The sequence below is a fragment of the Cervus elaphus genome, chromosome 18 (assembly GCF_910594005.1).
Source record: "Cervus elaphus chromosome 18, mCerEla1.1, whole genome shotgun sequence".
NCBI lineage: Eukaryota > Metazoa > Chordata > Mammalia > Artiodactyla > Cervidae > Cervus > Cervus elaphus.
Window position 1 is genome coordinate 25,009,502 of NC_057832.1, and position 10,910 is coordinate 25,020,411.

A 10,910-nucleotide genomic window follows, 5' to 3' on the forward strand; every position below is an offset into this window, starting at 1 on the left:
AATGTATTAATTTACCAACTCATTATTTTAATAATTGGTAAAAGGAAGTAATCAAGCACTTACGCTATCTTTCCTATATTAGTCATGTCTTAGAGTAACTACATAATTGTTGAGAAAAAATTTTATATGGAAGAAATAGGTTGAATAATTTAAAAAATGAATGACAAAATCATAGTAACACTATTTTGAAAGTACTACTAAGTCAATGGATCCAAAATGGTCAGCAACAGCTGCTAACTCAAAAGGAGAAACAACCAGATATCATGTGCTTCCTAACAACACATGCAGAGTAACTTTGTCAAAAGAAATGAACCAAGATGACATTAAACTTCTAGATACAAATACCAATTAACTGGAAATAGAACAGAGGAACAAGTTAAAAGAAACCATTAGGAAGCAATCAGCAAACTCCCAAACTCAGAACACTATACTGAGCAGTTTTGTCCATAAAATAGAGAGAGAGAACTATAGATTAGGGAATATTTAAGAGATATGTGAACTAATTGCAATTTATAAACTTTGTTACAATTCTGATTTCAACTAGTAAAGTGTATGGGGGTGGGGAACCCATAAAACAATGAGGATTATTTGAACACTGGGCATTAATATACAGAATTATTTTATGTTGCTTTTAGGTGGAATAGTAGCATAGTTTTTTTTATTTTTTTATCCTTTCTATAGACATGACAAAATATTTAGAGTTGAAATTATGTCTGAGATTTGCTTTGAAATAATCTGAGTTGTGGGGAATCACAAAGTGAAACTTGCAAATTGTTTCAAGTGGATGATTCTCTACTTTTGTACAAGTTTATAATTTTCCATATAAAAAATTATAAAGAGAAAGAATAGAATGCCTCCTGTTGTAAGGCTAGGCATAAAGAAATGACATAGACACAGAAAAATTCAAACATCAGGGTTACTTAAGAAAGAACAACAAATATTAGAGAAAAACTTGTGACTTTAAGTCAGTTGCAATAAATTATTTCCTTTATGCACTATACTAAGAACATCAGAATCAACTGGAAAACATAGTATTTACTAAGGAAAGGGGAGAAGACAGCACCACCTCAGATACAACAGTCATTTAGTCTACAAGGCAAACAATGGGCCCATGAAAACCTGCGATATCTGTACAGAAGCTATTTGCCTAATAGCCTTGTATTGAAAACGACTGTCCAATTAACATCTTCACTACACTTATTACACACACGAGAAATCTATGAAGGATCTTAAGAGACCTTTAGTGACAAACAGAAAGGAGCCTGTACATCTCTTAGGGGTTTCTCGCAGGTAACTATAGCTAGCTTGGAACAAAAGTGATCCTAAAACGGCACTGATAGGAAAGCTCCTCGTTCAATGCCACGTTTAAATGCCCCCGTCTCCAAAACGTAAAATAAATCTGCTTTCATCCTTTGAAATCCTATGGGACTGGAAAGTCTCTTTGTATTACTGAAAAAAAAACGCCAGTATTCTAGTTGATTTGAGAGAAGGTTGTTCTGCTCACAGAAAGATGCTGTATCTCAGAAACACTTAAGATACTCTGCAGAAGGAAATAGGGGGAAAACGCGCCCCCCCCCATTTGAAGTTCTCCTTTCTTAGCCTGATTTCCGACAATATTTTAACATCTGAAGCTATTTGGCCATCCTTAGAAGTGCAACTTATCCTCCCAAGGCACGAAAAAGTTTCCTAAGTCCGAGGAATGAGTCACTTTGCTTTGATGAGTAAGCTCAGGTGTCATGGATCCTCGATCCGAAGAAAGAGGGGAGGGGGCGTCAGATATGCAGACGGAAGAAGACAGGCCGCTGCGTATTGGATGGCAAGAACTCGATATTCCTATAATTGCGTCATTTCGAACCCAATTGGGTCCAGATGTTATGCGCACCGACGGATTACCGTCTCGGAAACTCTCAATCAGACGCAAGCGAAAGGAGAGGAGGCGGTTAATTAAATATTGAGCAGAAAGTCGCGTGGGGAGCGTGTCACGTGGGTCCCGAGACTCGGCGAGCCTGTGATAAATACCGCGCGGCAGCCAGCCGGCAAAAGAGCGCGCTGCTGACCTCCTCCATCGTTGCTGCAACCGAGAGTGCGCAGCGCCCCGCGAGTGCTCAGACCGGCAGAGGAACCCCGCGGGCGGGTCAGCCGCGGTAAGTGCCCGCGCGCTATAGTGCGCGCTTTCCGCCCCGCGCACCGCTCCGAGGCGGCGTCTAGCAGGGCTGGATGGGCGGCTTCTGCGGACAGCCGGGAAACAGCCCGGGGACCACCGGGGGTCTGCGAGGAAACGGGTATCCCAAGTGTTTTGTCCCTCCTTGTCTTCCACCCGCAGAGCCTACTGGCTTGAAGGTTTGGCTTGGTGGTTGGAAGCTGGGGATTTGGGGTCTAGGAAGAGGGAATTTGAGATTTTAGGGCTTGATTTTCTTTCCTAACGTGCACATGCAGGACTTTAGCCCTTTAGGCGGCTTGTCTTGTTTGAATCGGCCCTGAGTTCTGTCATGGGATCAAAAATTCTTTTTTTTTTTTTCCTCCTCTGCCTCTTCTCCCTACCCTTCCCAGAAATCCAACATGAAAATCCTCGTGGCCTTGGCAGTGATTTTTCTCGTCTCCACTCAACTATCTGCAGAAGAAATCGGAGCCAACGATGATCTCAATTATTGGTCCGACTGGTCCGACAGCGACCAGATCAAGGTGAGACCCGGTCCCTAGTTGGCCTGCGCCCTTCCTCACGGGTTTAGGAGCTGTCACTTACCACCATCCCACCATCACCCCCAGCGACAGCACCCTAGTTACCCTAGCGGGCGCCGAGATCACAACCAGGGGCAGTGGGGCGCGCTGCGAGGGCTTGTAAAGGAACGTCATTCCCCTGGGTCCCGCAACCAAGAACCAAGTTTCCTCTGCATCGTCGGGTCTCCGGAACTCTCTGGAGGAATAATACCCTCCCTAAGGATCCCGGGATCCTCACAAGACTGGAAACCTCACAAGGTTTCATCCCCTGGTAACGCGGATTTCGGGGACTAGTCCCGCTGCAGGGGCCTGCCGTTTGGAAACGCTGGGCAGGGACAGAGGAGAGCGCGTCCGACGCAGGCAAAAGCAGGGGCAAGTGGCCAGTTGCTGGGGGCCTGGAGAGGCGCAGGTGGGTGGGAAGCTAACTTCCGGCCCTGACTTTTATTTTACTGACCTGAAGACACAGCCGCAAGTTTTCCTTTAGATTGCTCGCAGGCTGTTTGCGCGAGGGACCCACATGCAGCAGGAACAGTGAGGATCACTCAACTGCTAGTCGCCTGTAAAGCGCTGTCCCCTTACCTACCACCCCCGGCCAGTCTCTCCCCTCCCCCGCCACACACACCTGTGTGCATTTAGGGCGTTGATAGGTCGCCGAAGCCAGCGCTTGAGATGAGACAAAGTCCGGTAGCTGAGCGGCAGCTGAGTGAGGGTCCCGGTGCTGGGAGCAAAGAACCGAAAGCGGGGCGTGGAGGCAATGCGCGTCCGGCTAATGGCAAGGCTGGGCTAGCGCGAGGCGGAGGTGCAGGACACCGCCTGGGAGGGGAGGAGTGGGGAGAGGGAGCGCCCAGGCTTGAGGAAGCTCGGCTTCCTCTCTCCTCGGAGCTGGTTCTCTACTCCTGGCCTGCCCACCGCCAGGGTTTGCCCAAGGCTGGAACGCACTCCGGATTCCCAGTGCCTCGAACTGGTTGCCTTCAAGCCCGTTAGTCCGTGTGTTTTTCCTCTAGGAGGAAATGCCCGAACCTTTTGAGCATCTTCTGCAGAGAATCGCCCGGAGACCCAAGCCTCAACAGTTCTTTGGATTGATGGGCAAACGGGATGCTGGTGAGATGGGCTTGTCCCTCTCTGCCTCTCTGGGCAACCCACACACATACACTCCCCCCCACATCTCTTAGCTCGTGCTCAGAGCACCCCGTCTCTCTTGCTCTATGAGCAGAGAGTTCCACTCTCAAAGGGGTATATCTCCTGTGGCGCGACGTTCGCCCTCACCGCACTGATGCACAGGTGCCCACGGAGGGAGGGAGGTGCATCTGAACCACCAAGAACCGGAAGCAGCCTTAGCTAAGTGCTTCCTTGCCCAAGGATCCAAACTGGCAAGCAACAGGAAGACTCAGGGTACTCAGTAGGTTCTCAGTGCTGGTGGAAACTGACTATAGATCACTGGGGTTGGAGGAGATTCAGCTGCCAGTGTCTTCTAATAGAAAAGGAATTTCCTTGAATTCATCACACCATCAGTGGAATGTGTGGTTAACGTCAATTTGTCTCTTGTCAGATTCCTCAATTGAAAAGCAAGTGGCCCTGTTAAAGGCCCTTTATGGTAAACATTTCTACAAATCTTTTTTTTACTATTGTGAATGCACATGTGTGAAAAGGAAGAAAGCCTTTTGTGGACTCAAATACAGATTCTTGATAATGCCTGTTGAACTGAAGAGATGTATCTGCTCTCTCTCTCCTGAGAATCAGAGGTGATGGACCATGAATACATGTCTCTCATAAGAAAACAAGAGACGTGGTATGCCCAGGCAGTTATTAGCAGACCTCAGAAGTCTCACAGACCTCAGTTTGAATCTGTGGCCCATGTAAACCAATTGAAACCATTCCTTTTGCTAAAACATTGCTTTTATTATTAATAATTTGGCTAGCATTTATGGTTCTGCTATATTCCTCAGGATAGTACGTGAATGAGAAATGTTGCATTATTTTAAAAATCAATTTGCTTTATAATTCTTTTTAAAAATGTAGCTCCTTTTAAACAAATATATTGTTTGCTAATTTTATTTTTCTTTCTATAGGACATGGCCAGCTTTCTCACAAAAGTAAGTTCCAAATTATTTTGACATTTATCAAATGCAAATATAAATTATATTGAATTCCATTTTATATAATATCTAATTTTCTGTTGTAATGTAGGACTTGATCTTTTTAATTAACATGATTTAAGACTCGAGGAGACTCATATTACATCCAGAACATAATTGTTTAAAGTTCTGTTGTTTAAACATATCATACCTACCATAAAGATGCATTATATTAAAAATCCTTTAGCTCCCAGCTAAACTGTTGTTGAATTCCTGACCCACAGAAACTGAGATAATAAATATTTGTTGTTATTTTAAATTGCTAAAGAAAGAAAACAGGAGGGAAAAAAAGGGAAGGAAAGAGGAATCCTTTAATTCATATAAATTGTTAGTTTTAGGTAAGAATCTCAATCCTAGGGGTAAAAATCCATCACACATTCCTCTTCCCTCATTTTCACCCTGCCACTTCCACTGCAAAAACAAAAGCAAAAACAAAAATTGAAGCATTTACAGGCACCTCTGAGTTCATTTTAGTATGTTGGATTCCACGTTGACATAATTTATTAGTGTAATCCAGCAGTCAGTTAAGATGAAGTGAATGTCTGAGTAGAGAATCCGTACTAAAGTAAAGATAGAAATGTATCAATAGTTTTGTGATCCCATGATGGGATGGGAGACCTGTCTTTCCAAGCATAGTGAGACATTCTTATGGCAGCAAAGATGGCAGAATTGTGGCACTTGACAGTCATTAGATCACAGTCTCCTAGTTAATGGAACCAGGGTTGCAGAAAGTCCCAGGGATCATCTTAATCACACTCACTTAGCCCAAGGTCCAATCCAACTTGGATTCTGGCTCATCGAGGGCAGAGCAGGCCACACTAAGATAGCCATGTAGTATAAACCTAGTATAAACCAAGCTAATGTAGTATAAACCAAGAGACATTCTACCACTAGAGTTAAAATAATATCCTTCCCAAAGGTTTCATCTTTGAAAATAAATAAATTTTATTCATATTTATTTTCTCAGGATTTTACCTTCAAAGGAATTATATATAGCAAAATTCTATGTGATGAAAATAAATGTACTGTTAATTCAAAACATACTTTTTCCAAAGGAAATATTTTTTTAATCCAGTAAAATAGAAATGATGACCTTTAGAAATTTATAATTATTAAGTATAGGACTCTGATTTAACTAAACTTTAGTTTCCTGAGAAATATATTCAGTAATATGAGGATATTTCTATCACACATATGTGAAGTTGACTTCCTGAAAATCAAAGCTTGCTCAAATAGCAACAATATTTAAAGCATTACATAAAACACATAAAATAGAATATGAATAAAGTGTACTTGCTAATATTTAGATATAGAATTGAGAAAAGTGCCTTCATTGTATTATTTTACTTACTAAGACTTACTAGGAGTCTTTATTTCTTCAGGCTCACCAAAACTTGCAATAGTTATGCATTTATTATATAGGCATATATTTGGAAGCTTGCTTTTCTTGGTACTAGTTATAACAGTTTATTTCCTCAGATATATACATATTAAAATACCCCTAAATGTATTTTTCCAGGGCATAAAACAGATTCCTTTGTTGGACTAATGGGCAAAAGAGCTTTAAATTCTGGTATGTATAAAACCATGACTGGACATAAACAGTATCTTAAATCTACTTCTACTTTCTCTAAGGCATTCTTTTCAAACTATTAAACAGGAATAATAAAATTAAAATGAGTACTTACGTTGAAAAAATCTAATTGCAATAAATAAATCCAAGAATGGATTTATAGCTGATTGAGTGAGCTAATACCACATCAGTCTCTTTCTCAAACTCCCAGTGTCTTCCCCTTTTAATCATTACCTAACCTGAATCTTTGAGCTAGTCCAATATCCTTTCCCTTATATCTGTTCGATAAGCTACACTTTACCTTACTGAACTAAGAGGGGTGGGGAAGGTGGAGGGGGGGATTAAAACCAAGCTAATTAGAAAGTCTTATAAAAGGTTAAATCTGACAGTCTTCTAACACAGAAATAAACAAAAACAAATCCATTTTTACAAATCACTTGCTCTTTATGAAATTATAATAGCTCATACTCTATACCTCCTGATGAATGTTTAACACTAGGAGAGTAACATAGTCCATTCCAGTGCCTTAAAAAGGGAAACCATCAAATTATCCTAGAGGGTTATAATCAGTCCTGGCTATAAAACCCTTAAAGAGAAGGAGTGCTACAGTTCAACTCTGAACAATTGTTTCACTTGATATAAAGGCTGCATATTTCCTTTCTTTTCTTTAATTTCTATATTGTATGTAAATGCCACATGTATAGATCTGAAAACTCATTTCTTAACTCATTCATCATAGTATTTTCAAGGTTAAATAACCCCTATATCATTTTCCTAGAGACTGATATTCTGTTAAGCTCATTCAGTTAAGCTAATCCATAGGTTATTTTTCTTGGGAAAGCTATTCAAATTCTCTTTTTACCTTCAGTGAAATTAGAATTAAAATACTAATCATGTAATTAATTAGAAATTAATCATCACCCATCTTACCCATTTAGAGTATTTCCAGTTTCCTGAAAATCTATGACTAAAATGTGCTGACTTAACTAATCTGAAAAAGTCAAGCAAAAATGAGGTATTTTAGCCTATATATTGGTTCTCTATCTTCTAAATTTAGATACTACTTCAGTAATTTGGAGGGTTCTCAATTTTAAAGAAGTTGTGAATGTACATAATGAAACACTAAAATTGTTTTATTGCTATGTATTATCTTCCAACTTTTGGAAATGGAATATAAGTTTAAACCACACTGGTGTTATATGTATCAGGAAGTGTACACTAGCCCTTATATACCTATGGTTTTCTTGAAACCATGCCAGTCATCAACTTTTCATTTTCAGAACTGATACAGGTTTCAGAACATGCTTGACTTTACAAATAATATAGATATGTGCAATTTAGAACAAATTAGATGCTATTAAAGGTACTTAAAATAGTAATGTAATTATAGATAGTATTAAATAGAATCATTGTATGAGTCACAATCAATCTATGACTAAATCTTTGCTCCTCCATTTTAGTTAAGAAAATATCAAAGGAAAACATGGGCAAACATGTAATCTATAACCAATCAGGTACCTTGGCATATAATTAGTTGAGACAAGGTTATCATAGTGTCTATGACCTTCTACAGCCATCTGATCCTTACCCTGTTATGGCAAAGACCTTTGACAATCTGACAGACCTAGAAACTACCTTCCCAGGGAAACCCTCATCAGTTCATACACACAAATATTTACGGTTTTAGAGGGTTCAAGGACCACGTAAGAACTTTGCTTCCAATTAAGACATTGTTTTCTGGCTTGATCACTAGTCTGTCTTTGGTCAGTTTACATTAGCATTCACCTCCCTTCTCTGAGGAATAGAATTATATTATGAACGCTTCTCAGCTTTGTACATGTTTGACATGTACACTATTAAAAACATTCAGCTTATTGCTGACCTCACTTAAGTAAATCCTATACACCAAGGAGCATCTGCTCGGTGGTAAAGGTGGGAAGCGACAGCACTGGAGCCTTTATCTACCTTCTCTTTCAGCAAACCCTTCTCACTGAGAAAATCGCTTAGAGTGGCATCTATGATTCCTGATGTCTTTCACAGTTCTTTCTATTTCAAGTATTTTATACATGCATACTGAATTTTTAAAAGTGAGGTAGTTTTAAAAATCATTTATCATGTAAATCTAAGTGTATAAAGTATTAGCTAAAATAATGAAAAATGGACATAAGTATTGTGATCACAATGATCTGATCCTTATTCTTTTGTGGCTACAGACCCCTTTGAAATTATGTTTAATATAATAATATAATTTGGTGCTTTTTTCTTTCCAGATAGTCAAAGTACTTAAATTATTTGCTAGCTCTATGTTAAATACCTTTGGAAATAGTGATTAATCTTTCACAGGCCATTTAGGGTGCTAGGAGATAAGTTAAACTATGTTGTATTTAGATGGTACAATTACCCTACTTACAGACAATGAGATTGTTTTTAGTCTCATGGACAGTCTGTCATTGGAAGGAATCCAGAGGGCGGGAAGAAACCTTCACACTATTAGGTACCCCTATCCTGGTGCCTCAATGCTAAAGAATCTGCCTCCAATGCAGGAAACATGAGTTCTACCCCTGGGTCAGGAAAATCCCCTGGCAAAGGAAATGGCAACCCACTCCAGTATTCTTGCTGGGGAAATCCCATGGACAGAGGAGCCTGGTAGGCTATAGTCCATTAAGTCATAAGAATGAGACAGGACTTAACAACTAAACCACCACCACCACATACCAGAAATCAGCAAACTTTTTCTGTAAACAGTCAGATGGTAAATATTTTAGACTGTGTGAACCATGCAGTCTCTGGAGCAACTACTCAGATCTGCCATTTTAATGTTAAAGTAGGCAAAGATACTTGGAGAAGGGAATGGCTACCCACTCCAATATTCTTGCCTAGAGAACTCCATGGGCAGAGGAGCTTAGTGGGATACAGTACATGGGGTCACAAAGAGTCAGACATGACTGAGCAACTAACACTTAACTAACTTAGGCAAAGACAATGCATAAATGAATGGGTGTGGCCATCTTCCAATAAAATGTTATTGACAAGAAAAGATGGTGGACTGGATTTGGCCCATGACCTATATATAGTTGGTTGACTATATCCTGGAATAAAAGTCCCACATTTTGCTTTCATCCTCCTACTATTCCTGTTTACTTTAGGAACTGTCCTTTCTGTAAATCACCAAGGTGTCTGTCACTGCTTGAGAAAGCTATGGAGAATCAATATTGCAATATATTGTGGAAGTACACTTTGAGGGCATCAAGTCAAGGATGACCAAAATAACCAAGAATTCTGTGGATAGATCACTGTCAATCAGGATAAAGACTGAGACCTGAACAGAAGATGCACAAATAAGACTCTTAGAAATACTTCAATGGAGGGATAAAGTAATGAGTTTAAAATAAATTTCCTATGCCTTGAACTTTGTTTATCTGTGTCTGTGACCCTCTTAACAAACTCTTTACCTTCTCTTTGTTCTCAGTGGCTTATGAAAGGAGTGTGATGCAGGATTATGAAAGAAGACGTAAATAGACTACCTAACATATTTATTGAGCTTCATTTGTGTCAGTGGTCAAGGAAAGGTAAAATGAGACATGCACTATGAGGAATAATTATTTATTTAATAATTGTTGTTTGAGTTTAAAACTCAAAAAGTATTTATTTTTCATATTGTGGCAATATATGTTGTAAAAAAATATGTTGTGATTCTAATATGACAACTCAGTCAGAAGCAGAAATCAGTGGTAATTTCTCAACAAAGCACAGTGTTCAATGAAGTTGTAAAAACCTATCAAAGATATAGTCTCCAAAGAAAGGAATCATTTCTGTTTCTTGGAAGCAGTCACATCAGCTACTACTAAGGAAACGAAATTCACATATAGGCTGTGCTTCTCCATTTGTTTTCATGGTGAAAATGTGCTGAGAGTTGGTATCAAACTGTGTTTGTATCCCTGCAGCATGTTTCATGTTTTGTGACTACATAGAGATGTTTAAAAAGTTTTACTGTGATTCTAAGATCTTTATTTTATTGTACAATGTGTTGTGATGGTTAACATTTTAAATAAAAGAAAAAGTATCTTAAATTGGGTCTTATTCTTTCATTAATCTTTATGTCTAGTTGGCAGCCTTTCTTTCAGTGGATATGTTCCAACCTGTTTTGGCTTTAAAATAATGAAACATAAAGCTACTAAATTTCTCTTTCTTAAGGAAAATGACTAAATGTAATCACAGTTTCTCTTTCCCACACATATGCACTTGTTGTTGTTCAGTCATTGGCATAGGATCATTCATGGAGTAAACAGTTACATTCTGGTACCCAAAGAGTAAAGGCTCAGTTCTGTTTACCTGTGCTTATGATTCCCTTTTACACATAGAGCAACAATCTACTTTAAAGAGGCATTTTACTGATTATTTCCTTGTTGAGCAAAACATCAGCGCAGTACTATTTCAGCCCTCCTTAAAGCCCAGGGAGAAGTACACCAGTGTTGGAGTCTCAC

General features: G+C 39.5%; 1 protein-coding gene across 4 annotated transcripts; it reads left to right on the forward strand.

Moving 5' to 3' along the window:
• The first annotated feature begins 1,867 nt into the window (after nt 1-1,867).
• Nucleotides 1,868-10,496, forward strand: TAC1 (tachykinin precursor 1). 4 transcript variants are annotated; one of them, XM_043872319.1, is made up of 7 exons: nt 1,868-2,144; nt 2,551-2,682; nt 3,723-3,819; nt 4,268-4,312; nt 4,788-4,811; nt 6,373-6,426; nt 9,896-10,496. In XM_043872319.1, the coding sequence occupies exons 2-7, from the start codon at nt 2,560-2,562 to the stop codon at nt 9,943-9,945; spliced, it is 393 nt and encodes a 130-aa protein (XP_043728254.1). In that variant the 5' UTR covers nt 1,868-2,144; nt 2,551-2,559; the 3' UTR covers nt 9,946-10,496. The 4 variants fall into 4 exon arrangements, with proteins under 4 accessions (XP_043728254.1, XP_043728255.1, XP_043728256.1 ...); XM_043872320.1 differs by lacking the exon at nt 4,268-4,312 and having other exon boundaries at nt 1,918-2,144; XM_043872321.1 differs by lacking the exon at nt 6,373-6,426 and having other exon boundaries at nt 1,938-2,144.
• Nucleotides 10,497-10,910: the final 414 nt, after the last annotated feature.

Bases quoted from the DNA above. Each gene is read 5' to 3' on its own strand.
- TAC1 (XM_043872319.1), top strand. From the start codon at position 2,560: ATGAAAATCCTCGTGGCCTTGGCAGTGATTTTTCTCGTCTCCACTCAA. The intron at 4,313-4,787 runs GTAAACATTTCT...TTCTTTCTATAG, and splicing joins CCTGTTAAAGGCCCTTTATG to GACATGGCCAGCTTTCTCAC. The intron at 4,812-6,372 runs GTAAGTTCCAAA...GTATTTTTCCAG, and splicing joins TGGCCAGCTTTCTCACAAAA to GGCATAAAACAGATTCCTTT.